At 39.3% G+C, this 23522-nt stretch overlaps 1 protein-coding gene across 1 annotated transcript in view; it reads right to left on the bottom strand.

The window, feature by feature from the left end:
* WDR44 (WD repeat domain 44) overlaps nucleotides 1-23522 on the bottom strand; it is a 93558-nt gene that overhangs the window by 38620 nt on the left and 31416 nt on the right. Inside the window, exons 3-8 of the mRNA XM_086388273.1 lie at nucleotides 18738-18812; nucleotides 9473-10109; nucleotides 8579-8709; nucleotides 6677-6772; nucleotides 2911-3047; nucleotides 1226-1309 (exon numbers count right to left, since the gene is read on the bottom strand). Of these exons, the coding sequence (XP_086244399.1) occupies nucleotides 1226-1309; nucleotides 2911-3047; nucleotides 6677-6772; nucleotides 8579-8709; nucleotides 9473-10109; nucleotides 18738-18812 (1160 nt within the window). The remainder of the gene's footprint in view (nucleotides 1-1225; nucleotides 1310-2910; nucleotides 3048-6676; nucleotides 6773-8578; nucleotides 8710-9472; nucleotides 10110-18737; nucleotides 18813-23522) is intronic.

Genomic DNA, 23522 nt, shown 5'->3' on the forward strand with positions numbered 1-23522 from the left:
TTTAGCCACCACGCATTTGAAAAGACCCTGATACTGGGAATGACTGAGGGCAGGAGAAGGGCGTGACAGAAGATGAGATGGTTGGATGGCATCATTGTCTCAATGGACATGAATTTGAGCAAACTCTGGGAGATAGTGAAGCACAGGTAAGCCTGACATGTTGCAGTCCATGGGGTCGCAAAGAGTCAGACACAACTGAGTGACTGAACAACAAGGGACTTGTGTATAATCAAGGAAATCCTACATGTCTACCACTGTGCTAGATTTTCATACAGGAAAACAGAATGGTATGATCAAAATCCTTTTGCAATATATTGTTCAGTCATTCAGTCATGTCTGACTCTTTGTGACCCCATGGACTGCAGCATGCCAGGCTTCCCTGTCCTTCACCATCTCCTGGAGCTTGCTTAATCTCATGTCCACTGAGTAGGTGATGCCATCCAACCATCTCATCCTCTGTTGTCCCCTTCTCTTGCCTTCAATCTTTCCCAGCATCAGGGTCTTTCCAAATGAGTCAGTTCTTCGCATCAGGTGGCCAAAGTACTGCAGCTTCAGCATTAGTCCTTTCAATGAATATTTAGGATTGACTTCCTTTACGATTGACTGGTTTGATCTCCTTGCAGTCTAAAGGACTCTCAAGAATCTTCTTCAACACCAACGTTCAAAAGCATCAATTCTTATGGTCTAGTTGTTTAACATGTATTTATTTTATTTTTTAAATCAGAAAACAATTTAAGATAATATAAATAGCAAATGTATGGTATATAGACTATAGCTGTCATTGAAATTGAGAACAGGAAAATCTATTATGAACTGGAGTGGTCAGGAAGAGTGTCATGTAGTTGAGTTTAGAAAGACAAATAGGATTTGGAGAGATGATGTGAAATGGAAAAGCAACTTCAAGAACAATTCATGTTCTTCTACCAACACTTCTGGTACCTATCTATCATCAGAAAAATAATACAAGCATGAAGCAAAATGTATTGATAATTTACTGTATGTCAGATGCTATAAAAATGACCAAGACAACCTCAAGGAACTCATAATCCATTGCCTGAGGGCAGGGAGTGGTGGTGGTAGATGGACAAACAAACTGGCCAGAGCATAGATTTAAAACAATATGAAAGTTATCATACATAAAACACATACACACACACACACACACACACACACATATAGTAATAGATAACAGAAGCCTGAAATGAAGAAATTGGATGTAACTCACGTTTTCTGTTTTAACCGTCCACCATCAGTATCTGTTTGTTGAGACTGTAACTTCTCTTCATCGTCTGACTGTGCTGCATCATTACTACAAGAAGAAGTCATTTTAAAAGAAGCCATTTCTCAAAACTTCTCAAAAATCTCTATGTATACTTACTATACAATTAACTAATCAGTGTTAAGAAAAAAAATGTTTACATGCTTTATGTAAGTTTAATTTAAATGACCCTGAGAATTAAAAGACTTGAAAGATGGTACAATGCATAAAACATAAACAAATGCAATTCAGGAATTTATGAAAAAACTAACACAAAAAAGGCATTGTGCTGGGTAAAACATGCTGTGTAGAAATGACAAATTAACTTGTAAATATCTCCCTCCTTACTTATCAGGCACATCATGTGAAAGCTTTGGTTTCAAAGAAATTATTTCTTGGGTCTACATATTTCTCACAGTAAAGTCAATCATTTCACTCTAAAGACTGTCTGACCCTAAAAAGACAATACAATTATGTATAAATTTCTGATCCTTAAAGCTAGGTTTCAGAAGATCAGGTATTTATCCCACATGGCTTTTTAGCCTTTTATGTTTTAATATTGTCTCTAGAATAATATAAATCATTTTAAAAGAAGACAAACCAAATAGTATGATATTTAAGATATACCATGGAATCCGGTCCCATCACTTCATGGCAAATAGATGGGGAAACAGTGGAAACAGTGTCAGACTTTATTTTTGGGGGTTCCAAAATCACTGAAGATGGTGACTGCAGCCATGATACTAAAAGACACTTACTCCTTGGAAGGAAAGTTATGACCAACCTAGATAGCATATTCAAAAGCAGAGACATTACTTTGCCCCATAGCCTTGACTAGACGGACCTTTGTTGGCAAAGTAATGTCTCTGCTTTTGAATCTGCTATCTGCTGCTGCTAAGTCACTTCAGTTGTGTCCGACTCTGTGCATCCCCACAGACGGCAGCTCACCAGGCACCCCCATCCCTCGGTCCTGAGCGTTCGATGTTGAAGCTGAAACTCCAATACTTTGGCCACCTCATGCGAAGAGCTGACTCATTTGAAAAGACCCTGATGCTGGGAAAGATTGAAGTCAGGAGAAGGGGACTACAGAGAATGAGATGGTTGGATGGTATCACTGATTCAATGGACATGAGTTTGGGTAAACTCTGGGAGTTGGTGATGGACAGGGAGGCCTGGCATGCTGCGGTCCATGGGGTCGTAAAGAGTCAGACACAACTGAGCAACTGAACTGAACTGAACTAAGATATATATTTCCCCCCAAGTAACTGCACAGTTATAACAGAGAACAAAGTTAAATGAAGAAAATGTGATACACACAGGAATGTTATTCAGCCATAAAAAGGAAGGAAATCCAGCCATTTGTGACAATATGAATAGACCTTGGGAACATTAAACTAAATGAAATAAATCAGACAGAAAAAGACAAATACTTTATGATATCACTTAAATGTGGAATCTTAAAAAAGAACTTGTTTTCAAAAAGAGGGCACAAAGTTTAAGAATATATACATTAATTGACTCTATTTTAATTCTAACTTTAAAAAAAGAACACTGAATGAAACCAAATTAGGGACTCTCACAGTTCATAAACAGAACTCTTCACCACTTTGAATGAAATACTACAAATGATGAATAATAACATTAGGCCATACCTTACATATTCCTTAGTCCTTCTCATGATGTGTAGAGTGAGAGGATTAATACCCGTTGGCAGTTTCTCTTCTGCAAGACTCAAAGGTATTTCTTCTCCAGTATCTAGGTTTTTAATCATTACACTGGCTAAAATTTCCTGAAGTAAAAAATAATACCAAGAATACCTATAATTTAATTATCTTTTTGAGTCCACAAAATCCTAAAATATTTAAGCTAAGAATTTTCTAGATACATTCAGTACTGTGTGCAATAATTTTATAAACATTTTTAGTGAGATACAATTCCCACACCACATACTGTACACATTTAATATATAATTCAACAGTTTTTAGTACACTCACAAAGTTGTACAACTACCACCATCATCTAAGTTTAGAACATTTCTGCCTCCCTCAAGAGAAACCCCTATATCCATTAGCTGTCATACCTTATTCCCTTTTCCTCCCAGTTCCTGGCAACCACTAATCTACTTTTTTCCTCTATGTAATTGCCTATTCTGGGCATTTCATATAAATTATATTATATAGTATGTAGTCTTTTGTGATTGGCTTCTTTCACTTAGCATCATGCTTTCAAGGTTCATTTGTGTTATGGCATGTATCAGAAGCTCATTCTTTTTAATTGCCAAAATATAGTCCACATGGATGGATATACTACATTTTATTTATCTGTTTATCAGACATTTGTATTGTTTCCACACTTTAGCTAGTTATGAACACCTATGTACATTTTTTGTGTGGACATGTTTTCATTTCACTTTGCTGTATACATAGGAGTGGTATTGCTGGGTCATGGTAACTCAGTTCAGTTCAATTCAGTTCAGTTGCTCAGTCGTATCTGACTCTTTGCGACCCCATGAATCGCAGCATGCCAGGTCTCCCTGTCCACCACCAACTCCCGGAGTTCACTCAAACTCACGTCCATTGAGTCGGTGATGTCATCCATGCATCTCATCCTCAGACGTCCCCTTTTCCTCCTGCCCCCAATCCCTCCCAGCATCAGAGTCTTTTCCAATGAGTCAACTCTTTGCATGAGGTGGCCAAAATACTGGAGTTTCAGCTTTAGTATCATTCCTTCCAAAGAACACCCAGGGCTGATCTCCTTTAGAATGGACTGGATGGATCTCCTTGCAGTCCAAGGGACTCTCAAGAGTCTTCTACAACACCACAGTTCAAAAGCATCAATTCTTCGGTGCTCAGCTTTCTTCACAGTCCAACTCTCACAGCCATATACGACCACTGGAAAAACCACAGCCTTGACTAGACGGACCTTTGTTGGCAAAGTTATGTCTCTGCTTTTCAATATGCTATCTAGGTTGGTCATACTTTCCTTCCAAGGAGTAAGCGTCTTTTCATTTCATGGCGGCAGTCACCATCTGCAGTGATTTTGGAGCCCCCAAAAATAAAGTCTGACACTGTTTCCACTGTTTCCCCATCTATTTCCCATGAAGTGATGGGACTGGATGCCATGATCTTCGTTTTCTGAATGTTGAGCTTTAAGCCAACTTTTTCACTCTCCTTTTTCACTTTCATCAAGAGGCTTTTGAGTTCCTCTTCACTTTCTGCCATAAGGGTGGTGTCATCTGCATATCTGAGGTTATTGATATTTCTCCTGGGAATCTTGATTCCAGCTTGTGCTTCTTCCAGCCCAGCGTTTCTCATGATGTACTCTGCATATAAGTTAAATAAACAGGGTGACAATATACAGCCTTGACATACTCCTTTTCCTATTTGGAATCAGTCTGTTGTTCCATGTCCAGTTCTAACTGTTGCTTCCTGACCTGCATATAGGTTTCTCAAGAGGCAGGTCAGGTGGTCTGGTATTCCCATCTCTTGAAGAATTTTCCACAGTTTATTGTGATCCACACAGTCAAAGGCTTTGGCATAGTCAATAAAGCAGAAATATGTTTTTCTGGAACTCTCTTGCTTTTTCGATGATCCAGCGGATGTTGGCAATTTGATCTCTGGTTCCTCTGCCTTTTCTAAAACCAGCTTGAACATCTGGAAGTTCACGGTTCACGTACTGCTGAAGCCTGGCTTGGAGAATTTTGAGCAGTACTTTACTAGCATGTGAGATGAGTGCAATTGTGTGGTAGTTTGAGCATTCCTTGGCATTGCCTTTCTTTGGGATTGGAGTTAAAACTTACCTTTTCCAGTCCTGTGGCCACTACTGAGTTTTCCAAATTTGCTGGCATATTGAGTGCAACACACTTTCACAGCATCATCTTTCAGGATTTGAAATAGCTCAATTGGAATTCCATCACCTCCACCAGCTTTGTTTGTAGTGATGCTTTCTAAGGCCCACTTGACTTCCCATTCCAGGATGTCTGGCTCTAGGTGAGTGATCATACCATCGTGATTGTCTGGGTCATGAAGATTTTTGTATAGTTCTTCTGTGTATTCTTGCCACATCTTCTTAATATCTTCTGCTTCTGCTAGGTCCATACCATTTCTGTCCTTTATTGAGCCCATCTCTGCATGAAATATTCCCTTGGTATCTCTAATTTTCTTGAAGAGATCTCTAGTCTTTCCCATTCTGTTGTTTTCCTCTATTTCTTTGCACTGATGGCTGAGGAAGCCTTTCTTATCTGTTCTCGCTATTCTTTGGAACTCTGCATTCAGATGCTTATATCTTTTCTTTTCTCCTTTGCTTTTCGCTTCTCTTCTTTTCACAGCTGTTTGTAAGGTCTCCCCAGACAGTCATTTTGCTGTTTTGCATTTCTTTTCCATGGGGATGGTCTTGATCCCTGTCTCCTGTACAATGTCATGAACCTCTGTCCATAGTTCATCAGGCACTCTATCTATCAGATCTAGTCCCTTAAATCTATTTGTATCTAATATTAAACATGGTAACTCAATGTTTAATATTTTGAGGAACTACAAAACTGTTTTCCAAGGTACAATAATTTTTTTAAAAATGCATTGTTTAAAAGAAACAAAAACTAAGATTTTGCTTCAAAGTTTCATTCTGAATAAGTTAGCCAACCAATATATACTAAATTGTAAGTTAAGAATCAAGCATTGAGCTTGTATATACTATACATCATCTAACATGTATAAAGACACATGTCTATAATATCAAGTTCCTTTTAAGCCCACTTCCTATGAAACATAGGCCTTGGCTTTCAATACATTTATTCTACCATACAATTGTGTGAGGAGAAGGCAATGGCACCCCACTCCAGTACTCTTGCCTGGAAAATCCCATGGATGGAGGAGCCTGGTAGGCTGCAGTCCATGGAGTCGCTAAGAGTCAGACATGACTGAGCAACTTCACTTTCACTTTTTACTTTCATGCATTGGAGAAGGAAATGGCAATCTACTCCAGTGTTCTTGCCTGGAGAATCCCAGGGACGGGGGAGCCTGGTGGGCTGCCGTCTATGGGGTCGCACAGAGTCGGACACGACTGAAGTGACTTAGCATAGCATAGCATAGCATAATTGTGTGAAAGGGCAAGTTTAAGTCAGAGTTAAACTTCCAGCACATTAAAAAAACAAAAACTAAGACAATCTTCAATTTTCATTTTTTCTTTTACAATATGATTTTTTGCCTAATAGCAATAAACTTATTTTTTGATCATAGTAAAATATATATAATACAAATTTATCATTATAACCCCTTTTAATTGTATAGTTCAGTGGCATCAACTACCTTTACATTGCCGTGCAACCACCATCACCATTCATCTCTGGAATTTCTTCATCTTCTCACTATGATCTTTATATTTTATATTTTCAAGAACAAACAAAAAAAAATTTAATTATACCTCATCAGTAAGCTCTCTCCCAGAGTTGGATCTAGGTCTCTGAGGGCCCATCACTTCACCGGCTATTGTCTGCCCATCAGGTGCTTTTCCATTTTCCTGAAATTATAATTTTATAAACAGAAAGTAGACTGAGTCAGTTTTTATAAATATTCAATTATTCATTACCACACACAGTTCTAAAGAATTCCATAATACAGATAATGGAGCCTACTGAAAATTTAAATAGAACATTCCATTTCAGTCTTTTATTATTCCCATCATGCTAAAAAACATTAGGTACCAAAAGTGTTGCTGCTCATGAAATAATGTCTGAGTAGTCTTGAAAGCAAATAAATGTTCTATTTGAACTTGGTCCAAAATCAGTCCTCTGCTAGTAAAATTTGCCATTAATCAGGACTATACACATGGATGTCTTAAGGGCAGGGGTTGGCAAACTTCTTCCCGTACAGCCAGATAGTAAAGATTTTAAGTGTTTTGCTTCACATATAGTGTCTGTTGCATATTCTTTTTAAAAAAAAAAAACAACACAATGCTTTAAAAGTACAAAGACCATTTTTAGCTTGAGGACCCTATAAAATGAGGCCACTATTGACCTCTGCTCTAAGGCTATGAAAAGACCATTGTGTCTTTTTGTGTGTATGTGTGATTTGAATTTTATTGCAAGTTCAGTGGCCACAGAATCCTTGATTTTTTAACAAAATAAAAATTTTTTATATTGAAGTATAGTTGATTAACAATGTTGTGTCAGTTTCAGGTATATAGCAAAGTGATTCAGTTATACATATACACGTAGCTCTTCTTTTTCAAGTTCTTTTCTCATTTAGGTTATTACAGAATATTGAGCAGAGTTCCCAGTGCTATATAATAGGTCCTTGTTGATTATCTATTTTAAATATGGTAGTGTGTATACGTCAATTCCAAACTCTCAGTCTACCTCACCTACTCTTTTCCCCCACCCCTGGTTATCATAAGTTCAATTCTCTAAGTCTGTTTCTGTTCTGTAAATAAATTCATTTGTATAACTTTTTAAGATTCTGCATATAAGCAATATCATATGATATTTGTCTTTCTCTATTTGACTTACTTCACTTAGTATGATAATATCTTCCAGTCTGCCAACCTGCCCCATCAGAGCTACCACATAAGTAACCCTTCAATCCCAGAATTTGGCAGAGGTAGAAATTCATGTTATCAAGTTCTTTCTATATTGCCTCATATATGGATGTATAGTCTACTGTATGAAGGTTTTTTTTTTTTTTTTCATGATTAGGAAAAGGAAATTACAAAAAAATTAACGTTCCCAATCTGACCACTATGTGTGTGTGTGTGTGTTAAGTCACTTCAGTTGTGTATGACTCTTTGCGACCCTACAGTCCTCGGTTCATGGGATTCTCCAGACAAGAATACTGTAGTGGGTTGCCATACCCTCCTCCAGGAGATCTTTCTGACCTAGGGATAGAAGCCTCATCCCTTATGTCTCCTGCATTGGCAGGCAGGTTCTTCACCACTAGCACCACCTGGGAAGTCCTTTGACCATTATAAGTCAGGTAAATGAAGACGGTAGTTGCTTTTTTTAATAAATACTACATATAGCAGCATCTGTCACTTTTTGAACACACATACCAGGTACCTGGCATACTTTAGCTCATTTCAATCTTGCAAGAAACCTTCAAGGAAGGTTTTCCCCAAATTTGATCAATGAGCCATTTCAGACTCAGATGTTAAATAGGTTGCTAGAATCAGTCCGCTACTTAGTAGCAGAGCTGGACAAGGGATATGGTAGCCAGGTTTTGGAGACAAGGAAATATTTGGCCTGGAGAAGAAAGAAGGTTCAACAATCAACAAACCAGTTAGTTGCAGAAAGTTGAGAGCCTGTATCAAATATAACACATATTCACCAACCTGGGCAGTAACTATTTTATCTCCACTGGTAGCACTTGCCAAATCAAGAGAAGGCTGAGAATCTTTGACTGTACTCTCTGAAGCCATGTTTGTAGTTAGGAGAGTATCAGATGTAATATTCTCTTTGGGAACTGCAAAAATAATAATATAATAATAACAACAACAACCAACACTTATATGACCTTATTCATAGCTTAGAAGTGCTTAAATCTTTATCTGATTCTTAGAACAATTCTACGAGAAAAGTGGTTTCATTACTCTCTTTTTATATAAGGGGAAACCAGGGTTCAAGTAAGTTATTTAAATTCCTCAAGGCTATACACCTTATACATGAAGAGATCTGGGGCTTGAATTCAAATCCTAAGTCCAAATCCTATGTTCTTTTTACTGTGCCACTCTGGCTCTCCAATGGTTAACAGATTTGAAAGTCTGCTGAAATGTTTAATTACAATAATGTAACAATACCAATGTAAACATTTTGGCTTTCTGTTACTAAAATACATTTTATAACTTGGTCATCAATGTGGTTACTGCTGCTGCTGCTAAGTCGCTTCAGTCATGTCCGACTCTGTGCGACCCCATAGACGGCAGCCCACCAGGCTCCCCCGTCCCTGGGATTCTCCAGGCAAGAACACTGGAGTGGGTTGCCATTGCCTTCTCCAATGCATGAAAGTGAAAAGTGAAATTGAAGTCGCTCAGTCGTGCCCAACTCTTAGCGACCCCAGGGACTGTAGCCCACCAGGCTCCTCCGTCCATGGGATTTTCCAGGCAAGAGTACTGGAGTGGGTTGCCATTGCCTAAATACAGCATAAATTGAAAAAAAAAAATCAGAAAGGTCAAGTTTCAACTCCCCAAACTCCCCACAAAGATAGTTGTTTCTCAATTAATACTTACCATCTAGATCAGGTGTCTTAAGAGCCTCAAACTCCAATTCACTCTTCTTTTTTCTTGGTGGTGGAGCAGGTCGAGATGGAGGTGGGGGCCTAGGAGGTGGGAAGTTAGCTGGAGGGGGTGGGCGTGCTGGAACAGGCTTCTTTGTACTAGCTACTATATCAGGTTCTGGAGTAAGCTGTCTTGGCGGTTTGGCAGGTGCAACTTCTTCCACTACAGCAAAATCTTTTGTAGATAAGGAGTGTGAGGATGCAGATTCTAGAACATCACTTTCTTTGACTTCCACTTCTTCCTTGTTCAACACTTCTGTTACAGTTTCAGGCACATTAAGCTGTGCAGTTGAACTTATTTCGGTTAACTTTGTGGTTTCATCTACTGGCTTCTCACATGTGTCATCAGAAGGAAAACACCGTTTTGATTCTAATTCAGTTTCTTCAGATACATCCTGACTCTCTGCCTTCTGGGAATCTTCCTGCAGTACTTGATCTATGGCTAACAGTCCAGGTATATTGCTAAGTTCTGTTCCAGCTGTGACAGGACTGGCAGTAGCCTGATCAGATTGTCCTTTTCCTTTGGAATCCAAAGAATCATCTTCAAGCTGTATTACTTTCTGACTCTCCTCAATAATACTTTCAATAATCTGATGAAAGGTTAAAAAGCAGAATTTAGAAAGATGGTAACGATAACCCTGTATGCGAGACAGCAAGAGACACAGATGTATAGAACAGTCTTTTGGACTCTGTGGGAGAGGGAGGGGGGGATGATTTGGGAGAATGGCATTGAAACATGTATAATATCATATAAGAAATGAATCGCCAGTCTAGGTTCGATGCAGGATACAGGAAGCTTGGGGCTGGTGCACTGGGATGACCCAGAGGGATGGTATGAAGAGGGAGGTGGGAGGGGGGTTCAGGATTGGGAACACGTGTACACCCGTGGCAGATTCATGTTGATGTATGGCAAAACCAATACAATATTGTAAAGTAAAAAATAAAAATAAATAAAATAAAATACAAAAAAAAAACAGTGAAATGATTTTCAAGAACATAATATTAGCTAATCATTTATATTTTACTTACTATGTGCCAGGCAATGTTCTTACCACTTAATGTGTTTTAATCTTTATAACAACCTTATAAGACAGCACTCTTACTATCATCAGTATACAAATGAGGGAACTAAGTCAGAGAGATTTACTCAAGGTTACAAAGCTAGTAAGTGATGAAACTGGTATAAATGTAGGGAGCTTGGTTCCAGAAACTGTACTCTTAATCATTATAACAAGGAATCTGTGTTAGTTCATGTAATCACAAAAATTCAATCAATCCTGTAAAAAAAAGTTTAAACCTAAATTTATATTCAGATGCTTCATGTCATAGTTTATTTACATATTTATGCCAAGTTAGTTGCAGTAATAGCCTGCTGGTTTGAGTCTAGTTAACAAAGCTATGAGAATGAAAACCACGTTGTATAAGAATTTAAGCTGTTTAGCTCAGAACTCAGGCCTGAACATGAAAAGCTAGTAGATCCAGAGACATGAAAGTTCTTAAACAGACTACATCTAATGCCCTGCTCTGCAAAGAGATGTCAGGAGCATCAACAGTTCAAATACCCAGCTCATCTTGCCTTTTTCCCCTTTTATGTCTTATCTATAGTTGAAAAATACAGGCAGGCGTTCTGTTACTTCTACCAATATTTAGAAGAAAATATATTTTCTACTCAGTCCTGTCATCATTAACACATTAAATCTCCCAGTCCACTCACTTATCTTTCTACCACAGAGCCATAAATGACTTCTGCTTTCTCAATTCTTTGGCTCCAGAAAATTAACAGAATGTCTCATGAAACTATCCTGATGTGATTTACTACAAATTTGTGCCAGGTTGAACTGGATAGTATGTCATTCAATAATATTCATCCTTGATTTTGCAGCATATTCTATATATGATTTTTTTGTCAATCTTCAAATTTTTATCCTAGATCTACCTTACTTTCACCAGAGAAATATTAACTAGACTCCATCTAATTTGTGAATTAGGTAGTTACTGAGCACTGAGTCCTTTAGAAGTAATGGAAGCCAGATTATAGTAGGTTCAAGAAGGAATAAGAGGTGAAGGGCATCACGGGTGGTCTAGTGGTTAGGAGTCTGCCTGCCAGTGCAGGGGATGCGGGGTTCAGTCCCTGTCCTGGGAGGATCCCATATGCCGTGGAGCAGGTGGGCCTGTGCAGTGCACCACAACTACTGAGCTCACATGCCACAGCCACTGAAGTCCATGAGCCCTAGAGGCTGTGCTCCACAACAAGAGAAGCAACCGCAATGCGCATATAATGAAGAGTAGTTCACGATCATCACAACTAGAGAAAGCCAGTGTGCAGTGACAAAGATCCAGCACAACCAAAAACAAACAAATAAATCTTTTAAAAAAGAGGTGCAGGGACAGCCAGTACAGTCTATGTTCTCAAAAAGCTTGGCTACACATGGAAGAGGGTTCAAGAAAGTGCTCCAGCATTTTTATAAGCTGAAGGGAATGTGCCAAAGGAAAGGAAGATAAGTTCTGGAGAAGAGGGTCTGCTGTGTATTAGATCCAGTACACACATTTTCTATTCAATCTTTACACAGCTTTTGTGAGGTAACTAGATTATCTCCCTTCGACAAAAGCAGCCCCACCCATCAGCAGAAAATTGGATTACAGATTTATTGAGCATGTCCCTGTCCATCAGAGCAAGACAGCCAGTCCCTCCCATCAGAAAGCTTGCACAACCCTCTTATGCTCATCCATCAGAAGGCAGATAGAAGAAGCAAAAACTACAATTTCACAGCCTCCAGAACAAAAACAATCACAGAAAGCTAACCAAAATGATCACGTGGATCATAGCCTTGTGTAATTCAATGAAGCTCTGGGCCATGTAGTGCAGGACACCCAAGATGGATGAGTCATGGTGAAGAGTTCTGACAAACCGTGGTCCACTGGAAAAGGGGATGGCAAAGCAGTTCAGTATCCTTGCCTCGAGAACCCCATGAACGGTATGAAGAGGCAAAAAGATATGACACTGAAAGATGAGCCCCACATCATCAGGTCACTGTCTAATATGCTACTGGATAAGAGTAGAGAAATAGCTCCAGAAAGAATAAAGAGGCTGAGCCAAAGCAGAAATGATGCCAGTTGTGGATGTGTGTTGTGGTGAAAGTTATAGATTGATGTTGTAAAGAACAATATTGCATGGGAATCTGGAATGTTAGGTCCATGAATCAAGGTAAATTGGACATGGTCAAGCAGGAGATGGTAAGAGTAAACATCAACATTTTAGGAATCAGTGAACTAAAATGGACAGGAATGGGAGAATTTAACTCAGATGACCATTATATCTACTACTGTGGGCAAAAATCCCTTAAAAGAAATGGTGTAGCCCTCATAGTCAACAGAAGAGTCCAAAATGCAGTACTTAGGTGCAATCTCAAAAATGATAGAATGATCTCTGTTTGTTTCCAAGGCAAATCATTCAACATGACAGTAATCCAAGCCTATGCCCCAACCACTAATGCTGAAGAAGCTGATGATGAACTGTTCTATGATGACCTGTAAGACCTAGAAATAACACCAAAAAAAAAGATGTCCTTATCATCACAGGGGATAGGAATGCAAAAGTCAAGAGATACTTGGAGTAATAGTCAAGTTTGGCCTTGGAGTACAAAATGAAGCAGGGCAAAGGTTAACAGAGTTTGTCAAGCAAACACATTGGTCATAATGAACACCCTTTTCCAACAACACAAGAGATGACTCTATACATGGACATCACCAGATGGTCAATACTGAAATCAGACTGATTATATAATCTTTGCAGTCAAAGATGGAGAAGCTCTATGAGCAAAAATAAGACCTGGAGCTGACTGCGGCTCAGATCATGAGGTGCTTATTGCAAAATTCAGGCTCAAATTGAAGAAAGTAGGGAAAACCACTAAACCATTCAGGTATGACCTAAATCACATCCCTTATTATACAGTGGAAGTGACAAATAGACTCAAGGGATTAGATTTGGTAGACAGAGTGCCTGAAGAACTATGGATGGAGGTTAGTAATACTGTATAGGGAATGGTGACCAAAACCATCCCAAAGAAAAAGAAATGCAAGAAAATAAAAATGGTTGTCTGAGGAGGTCTTACAAATAGCTGAGAAAAGAAGGGAAGCAAAAGGCAAAGGAGAAAGAGAAAGATATAACCAACTGAATGCAGAGTTCTAGAGAACAGCAAGGAGAGATAACAAAGCCTTCTTAAGTGAACAATGCAAAGAAACAGAGGAAATCAACAGAATGGGAAAGACTAGAGTTCTCATCAAGAAAATTGGAGATACCAAGGGAACATTTCATGCAAAGATTGGCACAATAAAGGACAGAAACAGCAAGGACCTAACAGAACAAGAGACTGAGAAGAAGTGGCAATAATACACAGAAGAACTGTACAAAAAGGGTTTTAGTAACCCGTATAACTACAAAGGTGTCACTCACCTAGAGCCAGACATCCTGGAGTGTGAAGCCAAGTGGGGCTTAGGAAGCATCACTACGAACAAAGTTAGTGACTGTGATGGAATTCCAGCTGAGCTATTTCAAATCCTAAAAGATGATACTGTTAAAGTGTGGAACTCAACATGTCAGCAAATTTGGAAAACTCATCAATGGCCACAGGACTGGAAAAGGTGTTTTCATTCTAATCCCAAAGAAAGGCAATGCCAAAGAATGTTCAAACTACTGCACAATTGCACTCATTCCACATGTTAGCAAGGTAATGTTCAAAACCCTTAAACAGTATGTGAACCAAGAAATCTCAGATGTATAAGATGGATTTAGAAAAGGCAGAGGAACCAGAGATCCAACTGCCAACATCCACTGGATCATAGAAAAAGCAAGGGAATTCCACCCAGAAAAACATCTACTTCTGCTTCATTGACTGTGGTAAAGCCTTTGACTGTGTGGGTCACAGCAAACTGTGGAAAATTCTGAAGGAGATGGGAATACCAGATCACCTTACCTGCCTCCTGAGAAACCTATATGCAGGCCAAGAAGCGACAGTTAGAACCAGACACGGAACAACAGACTGGTTCAAAATTTAGAAAGGAGTAGGACAAGGCTGTATATTGTCACTCTGCTTATTTAACTTATATGCAGAGTACATCATGTGAAATGACAGGCTGGATGAATCACAAGCTGCAGTCAAGACTGCAAGGAGAAATATCAACAACCTCAGATATGCAGATGATACTACTCTAATGGCAGAAAGTGAAGTGGAACTAAAGAGCCTTTTGATGAAGGTGAAAGAGAGTGAAAAAGCTGGCTTAAAATACAACATTCAAACACTAAGATCATGGCATCTGGTCCCATCACTTTATCGCAAATAGGTGGGGGAAAAGTGGAAACAGTGGCAGATTTTATTTTCTTAGGCTCCAAAATCACAGTGGATGGTGACTGCAGCGATGAAATTAAAAGACACTTGCTCCTTGGAAGAAAAGCTATGATAGACCTAGACAGAGACTTCATTTTGCTGACAAAGTTCTACACAGTCAAAGCTATGGTTTTCCAGTAGTCATGTACAGATGTGAGAATTGGACCATTTATGGCTGACTGTAGAAGAATTGATGCTTTCAAACTGTGGTGTTGGAGATGACTCTGGAGAGTCCCTTGGACTGTTGGGAGATCAAACCAGTCAATCCTAAAGGAAATCAACCCTGAGCACTTATTGGAGGACTGATGCTGAAGCTGAAGCTCCAATACTTTGGTCACTTGATGTGAAGAGCCAACTCACTGGAAAAGACCCTGATGCTGAGAAAGATTGAGGGCAGGAAGAGAAGGGGGCAACAGATGAGACGGTTGAATGGCATCACTCAATGGACTCAATACACTCAATGGATATGAGTTTGAGCAAATTACAGGACATAGTGAAGGACAGTGAAGCCTGGTGTACTGCAGTTCATGGGGTCAAAAGAGATGCACATGACTCAGCAACTGCATAACAACCATACAAAAGCAGGAATCTGAGACAGAGGCATTAAGAATTTTGCCCAAGGTCCCACAGCTAGTAAACTACAAGGTCAAAACTGAAATCCAGGTTTTTCTCCAAAAGTCCAGTGTTCTTTATACCATTCTACTTTGGACAGGAAAAAAAAAGAATACTAAATTCTCAGGAATTACATGAAAAAGAGGTAAAAGATGAAAATTTGCAGTGAGGGAAATTCGAGATGACGGAAAGGAGTGAATTTAGGCTTCTTAGCCTCTGATGGGCTTCCCTGGTGGCTCAGCAGTAAATAATCTACCTGCAATGCAGGCGCCGCTGGTTCTATCCCCGGGTCGGGAAGATCCCCTGGAGCAGGGCATGGCAACCCACACCAGTATTCTTGCCTGGAGGATCCCCATGGACAGACGAGCCTGGTTGGCTAAAGTGCACAGGGTCGCAAAGAGTCAGACATGACTGAAACAACTTAGCACAGCACAGCCTCTGACACTTACAAGCAATGGAAAGCAAGGTTATCTGCTAAAAGTGTGCAGACCCAAGTGGGCACCGCGAGATGAGGTGAATGTAAAGGTTTCAAATGATAACTATGCAAAGTGAAAAGGCCTACGCCATCAGAGGGGTTAAAAAAAGGTTGAAAGTCTTAAGCCTTCCCTCAGCCCTTACCTGAAGACAATCTCTTCCTCTTCTGAACTCCTATCAGTCTTACTGTTCATTATAATATGAACTAGAATATAATAAATGCAGAGTAGTACATGAGCTAACTCTGTATAAAATATTTTCTCTACACTTGGAAAGCAAGGCCCATGTTTTCTACCTCTTGATATGCTCCCATAGCACCTATTTATAGTACCTAGCTCTGTTTTTTTTCCCCCTGGGTTTCAGGAGGCAGCAAACAGGGAATGAGCAAAAGAACGGTGAGAATCAAAACTTTGTTTCCTATCACCCTCCTGCTTCGAAAAACTCATTCCTTTCACAGCAACTATAAAATAAAAACCAGATGTTTTAGCATGACATAAGAGGCATTCCCATAATCTGGCCCTAAATTTGGTTTCTAGACTCATGGTCAAACATTCCACACATTCCTCATCTCCACGCCTTTGTTTATGCCTCTCCTCTTCCATCTCTGCCTGCCCAAATCTTATCCATCCATCAAGAACCAGTTCAGATGCTACTTCCTCCTTCCCCATTCCTATCCTCAAGCAGAAAGTAAAGTCTCTCTTGTTTTCCTATAATAGTTTGAGAGTTTATTTGAATACTTATTACATTCAGTTTTGTGTTCATCTAATTTATTCTACTAAAATGTAAGTTACTGAGGACAGGGATTGTGTCCTGATCCAGCACATAACTCCATACCCTGTATCATTAATGTTGGACACTTAATTTACCTGAATGGCCTAGAACTTAAAAACTAATACCTAGAGTCTTAAGACTCACTCTATATAGCCCTGTGTGCATGCATCATCAGTCAGTTGTGTCTGACTCTTCACAACCCCATGGACTGTAGCCTGCCAGGTTCCTCTGTTCATGGAACTCTCCAGGTAAGAATTATTGGAGCGGTTGCTATTTCTTCCTCCAGGGGATCTTCCCAACTCAGGAATCAAACCCACATCTCCTGCATTGGCAGGCAGATTCTTTACTACTGAACCAACTGGGAAGCCCTATTGCCCCATAGTGTTTACTATTTTTTCAGCTTCTAAACTCTCCTTAAAACGCCACTTTTGAGGGTGGTGGTAGTGGTTTAGTTGCTAAGCTGTGTCCGACTCTTGTGACTCCATGGACTGTAGCTTTTGAGGGTGGGGGGCTACTAACTATACTTAGTTATAGTCACTCAGTCGTGTTGTGTCTGACTCTTTGCAATCTCATGGACTGTAGCCCACCAGACTCCTCTGCCCATGGGGATTCTCCATGCAAGAATACTGGAGTGGGTTGCCATTTCCTTCTCCAGGGGATCTTCCAAACTCAGGAATCAAACTTGTATCTCCTGCACTGGCAGGCAGATTTTTTACCACGGAGCCACCTGGAAAGCCCTATTGTCCCCATAGTATTCACTATTTTTTTCAGCTTTTAAACTCTCCTTAAAAAGTCACTTTTGGGGGTGGGGGGCTACTAACTATACTTAGTTATAGTCACTCAGTTGTGTTGTATCTGACTCTTTGCAACTCCATGAACTGTAGCCCACCAGGCTTCCCTGTCCATGGAATTCTCCAGGCAAGAATACTGGAGTGGGTTGCCCTACCCTGCTCCAGGAGATCGTCCTGATCCAGGGATCGAACCCAGGTCTCCTGCACTGCAGGCAGATTCTTTACTGCTGAGCCACCAGGGAAGCCCAAAGGAAAATGTAGGATCAATATTAAAATTTGTAGTCCATTAATTTTCTGAAGTCCATAAGGGTGCAACAATGAATCTTTAGGGGTGGTGATTGTGCCTAGTACCATTCCCCTAGACATTTGGTGATGTCTGGAGACATTTTTGGTTGCCAAGATGGGGTAGGGGTGGGTGGGGGTTGGGATCTGACATCCAATGAGTCAAAGCCAGGAATGCTGCTAAACATTCCTAATATGTACAGAACAGTCTCCCTTTCCCTCCACAACAAACAATTATTCATCCCAAAGTGCTGCTGTTGAGAAACTCTGGGGTAGATGTGTCATCTCATTGGTCTCTGGAAATCCACTGGCTAGAACAGTGCCTGGGGCACAGAAAACACTCAAAACTTATATAAATGAATGAACACACACCATTCTTTCTCCTTGGTCTTTATCCCAATACTGTTAACAACCCATTGTCAACATTTTTATCTTATGCTCAGTCTCTTTTAGTAAATCAACCTCTGAAGGTTCATATCATCAATTCCTTAAAACGTATCAAATGTACTACTAAAGTAATGACTTCTTGTAACCTCTAACTCCTCAAGACATTAGGAGTTAAAAGCTGCACTAAGCTTTTCAATACCTTTACCTCTTGTTACGAACCTCAAGAGTAGCTATGGCTTACTCTAACAAAAATACAAGTATGAAAAACAGAAATACATTATAAAACATTTTTCAAAATACTGATTCAAAGATAAATTACCAATTAGTTGGATTACAAAATGACTTCTAAAAAGTATAATGTGCTTTAAATCAAATTCAACAGATTCAAGGAACATTTACTGAACATCCAGCATGTACAGGGTACTATGCTAAAATAATATAAAAAAAATTTCCACTTTAAATATACCATATAAATATGACATCTGCTAAATTAATACTGACATTTTATCTTACCAACCTTTTTAGATACATCTTGTTTCAGTTCTTGTACAGTGGACTCATTTCCAACTTTGTATGCAGAGTTCTCTGTTTCCTATTTTCAAAAGAAAAGAACAAACCAAATGATGACATCTCTTTTTAAAACTCTGTTTAAAATAGGTACAAATTAGAAATTATAGCATTAATAAATCAAAGGCCCATAAAGGGCTTAGACGTTTGGGTATAGATTCCCAGAGATTTTATGCCAATTGGGACAATTTAATTTTCATAAGAAGGTTACCAATCAGCAATTTTCTATTTTTCTACTGTAATAGGCTATTTTCTTTTAAAGTGTACCTAACTTTTTAACATTAAAAAACTGTACAGGAATATAAGAACTACTAAGTACTTTTGCAGGTCAAAAAGGTTATGAATTTAAGCAAAGGGTTGAATCAGAATTGTTATTTTTCCCAAAGTATTGCTCCAAAAATATGGAAAATGTGGCAAACCATATTCAGAGAGTTGTTTTCTTGGAAACTCTATATGCTTCAGATAAAAGGAATCAAAAGTTAACTGGTATTAAATGAAGTTCCCAAAACAATAACAGATGAAGAAAATTAAACCCACCAAAAATACATATATATCTACGTATACATTCATATACACATACGTACATATATATATATATTTGGGAGGTTAAAGAAGGTAGAAATGGATCCTGCATTTCTGCTGGAAAAAATTTGGGTAAAATAAGACAATCATACATTTGCAAATCGTAACACAGTATTCTTTTCCATCTTAAATTTTCTTTACATTTATAGAAGTGCAGGAATTTAAATGCTACTACTGACACTGAGAAAAAAAATTTCATAATTCTTGGCGTCCATCACAGAGTTTGTCAGAAAGTCACTATATAACCATTTTTAACTGACCTAAGTTATATAAGGATATACGTACATATTAAGGTAGCAATTACACAAATATCAGGATAGGCTCCGATAGTCTCTCTACTCCAGAGATTATTATATTGCTAAAGATTTAATGTGCTAGATATATTTCTGTAGGACTGTGGGACTTCCAATATCTTCAAGCTGAAAACTTGTTTCATTGAATTTCTCCCAGCATTTCGGAAATACTACCAATCTTATATAGATTATTCAAGAGAAAAGTTGTTTCAGGGAATTTGAAGTATTAGATAAAATCTAAACTCTACCATAGTCTATGAGCACCTAATATGATTTGGCTCCTGCCTGCATTTTTCACATTCAACATTCAGAAAACTATGATCATGGCATCTGGTCCCATCACTTCATGGCAAATAGATGGGGAAACAGTGACAGACTTTATTTTGGGGGGGCTCCAAAATCCCTGCAGATGGTGACTGCAGCCATGAAATTAAAAGACGCTTGCTCCTTGGAAGAAAAGTTATGACCAACCTAGACAGCATATTAAAAAGCAGAGACACTACTTTGCCAACAAAGGTCCATCTAGTCAAAGCTTTGGTTTTTCCAGTAGTCATGTATGGATGGCTTCCCTGGTGGCTCACCTGGTAAAGAATCCATCTGCAATGTGGGAGCCTTGGGTTCAATCCCTGGGTTAGGAAAGGTCCCCTAGAGAAAGGAACGGCTGCCCACCCCAGTATTCTGGCCTGGAGAATTTCATGGACTATTCCATGAGATCACAAAGAGTCGGACACAGCTGAGTGACTTTCACTTTCATGTACGGATGTGAGAGTTGGACTGTGAAGAAAGCTGAGCACCGAAGAATTGATGCTTTTGAACTGTGGTGTTGGAGAAGACTCTTGAGAGTCCCTTAGACTGCAAGGAGATCCAACCAGTCCATCCTAAAGGAAATCAGTCCTGAACATTCATTGGAAGGACTGATGCTGAAGCTGAAACTCCAATACTTTGGCCACCTGATGAGAAGAACTAACTCATCTGAAAAGACCCTGATGCTGGGAAAGATTGAAGGAGGGAGGAGAAGGGGATGACAGAGGATGAGATGGTTGGATGACATCACCGACTCGATGGACATGAGTTTGAATAAGCTCCAGGAGTTGGTGATGGACAGGGAAGCCTGGCGTACTGCAGTCCATGGGGTCGTAAAGAGTAGGACAAGACTGAGTGACTGAATTGAACTGAACTGCATCTTTCACATCTATATTGATCGCCTCCCTTTCCCATCATAATCCCAGAATTATACTTTGGCCAACTGGATGGTTCCTTACCATCCTTAGTGTTATAGCTCAAGCGTTATTATATTAGAAAAGTCTTCACTGACTACTTTAAAATAGCCATGGTGACAAGATGAGAGCTAATTCTTAAAAGCTGATGATCGTTAAGAACAGTTCATGCGTATTAGAGAAACACCTTCAACTGTCCTACAAATTAACTGCATGCATGCATGTGTGCCAAGTCCCTTCAGTTGTGTCTGACTCTTTGTGACCCCCTGGACTGTAGTCAGTCAGGCTCCTCTGTCCATGGGATTCCCCAGGCAAGAACACTGGAGTGGGTTGCCATGTCCTCCTCCAATTACCTTCTAATAACTGTTCATTATTAGTAGGGAAATCAGAAGCACTGTACTACCTTAATTCCACAGATATTTTCCCTAAGTTAACCTAAGAAAAATATATACCAATAATTCCTGTACCTCAATTTAATTTGATTTAATTAAGTACTTACAAAGATCAGAGACCAAAACTGCCAAGAAGTGATTAGGCTTCTATTTTATTTGGCTTTAAAAAAACTCTTGAACTTTTGAAAGATATCAACTCCTATAAGGTAAACAACTGCTAAGTCCTAGTTTTAAGGAGTGATACTGTATCTACCAGATGATCTGATCTCTAAAGAGGTTAACTAGATTTCTTAGTAAAATCTGATTTAGTATATAGTCATCTATGATTCTCTCCTTAGTAAGGTCTAATGTCCAGGCCCTTCCCCCAGCACTTCAATCAGGCTGATGACAAAGCAATGGAAGCCAAGCATGTGCCTGCAGACAACCAACATCAACTTAGCTAGACTTGAGACAGTCCTCAGTTATTACCTTCTTTTGGAGATGGGCTGCCCCATTACAAAAGCACAGTACCAACTAAATCCCGGTTCCCACCATCAGGCCATTTCTCTAACTCCTACCTATCAGAACCTGAGAAACATGCTTTCTTAAAAGGTATGGTTTTTCTATTCAATTTCCAGCATTCACACCATTGTTTCCCTCCATTTATATTGGATATTAAAGAGCCATTTGTACCCTCCTAGTATTCAGTTGTAAGATTTGAGCTTTTTAATTTTAAAAAGCTCACCACCAAAGGACCTAGTTTCACAAACCATTTGTACAAAGGTGATCTATACTCAAAGAAATCTTCATTATTATCTACTAAAGAACATTAAGCTAAAAATGTTAGTTACTAAAAAATTCAGGTCACTTCTGTTTTAGTAGTGAGGAAGGGGAAGTTATTAACTGTGACTAAAGTGAAATTTTAAAAATGCTTGAGAGATGAGCTCGCCATTCTTTTTTCAGAGGAGAGAAAAAAAAAAAAAAAACAACTCAGGAAACTCAAATAGTTGTCATATGCATCCATACATTCCTATCAACCCCATCTCTCCATCAGACTCTTTTGCTTTAAAATTTTAAAGCCCAGATTTAAAAAAAAAAATGTTATTTATTTTTAATTGGAGGATAATTGCTTTATAATGTTGTGTTGGTCTCTGCCATACATCAACATGAATCAGCCATAGGTATACATATGTCCCCTCCCTCTTGAACCTTCCTCTCCACCTCACCCCTCTAGGTTGTCACAGAGCACCAGTTTGAGCTTCCTGAGTCAAACAGCAAACCCCCACTGGCTATCTATTTCACACATTTCACACACTACTCTCTCAGTTCTTCCCACCCTCTCCTTCCCCCTCCGTATCCACAAGTCTGTTCTCTATGTCTGCGTCTCCACTGCTGCCCTGCAAGTAGGCTCATTAGTAACATCTTTCTAGATTCCACATACATGCCTTAATGTACAATATTTGTTCTTCTCTTTCTGAATTCCTTCACTCTGTATAAATAGGCTCTAGGTTCATCCAACTCATTAGAACTGACTCAAATGTGTTCTTTTTTATGGCTGAGGAATATTCCATTATATATATATATATATATATGTACCACAGCTTATCTATTCATATGTCGATGGATATCTAGGTTGCTTCCATGTCCTAGCTATTGTAAATAGAGATGTAGTGAACACTGGGATACATATGTCTTTTTCAATTATGATTTTCTCAGGGTATATGCCCAGTAGTGGGATTGTTGGGTCATAAGGCAGTTTTATTCCTAGTTTTCGAAGGAATCTCCATACTGTCTTTCATAGTGTAAAGGCCATATTTCTTAACCTGACATTCAAGACTCATGGAAATATGGCCCCAATTTATTTTTCCAACATTCCACCACTGAAATGTTTACATTGGTCACACCAGTCTTTCAACACTCCCATCAAATTCTCTCCTTTGCATACTATTTAGTTCATACTATTCAGTTCAGTTCAGTCACTCAGTCGTGTCCGACACTTTGTGACCCCATGAATTGCAGCACGCCAGGCCTCCCTGTCCGTCACCAACTCTCGGAGTTCACTCAAACTCACGTCCATCAAGTCGATGATGCCATCCAGCCATCTCATCCTCTGTCGTCCCCTTTTCCTCCTGCCCCCAATCCCTCCCAGCATCAGAGTCTTTTCCAATGAGTCAACTCTTCATATGAGGTGGCCAAAGTACTGGAGTTTCAGCTTTAGCATCATTCCTTCCAAAGAACACCCAGGACTGATCTCCTTTAGAATGGACTGGTT

This window comes from Bos grunniens, chromosome X, assembly GCF_055505025.1.
Source record: "Bos grunniens cultivar Pamir isolate PY7600 chromosome X, Bosgru_T2T1.0, whole genome shotgun sequence".
Lineage (NCBI taxonomy): Eukaryota > Metazoa > Chordata > Mammalia > Artiodactyla > Bovidae > Bos > Bos grunniens.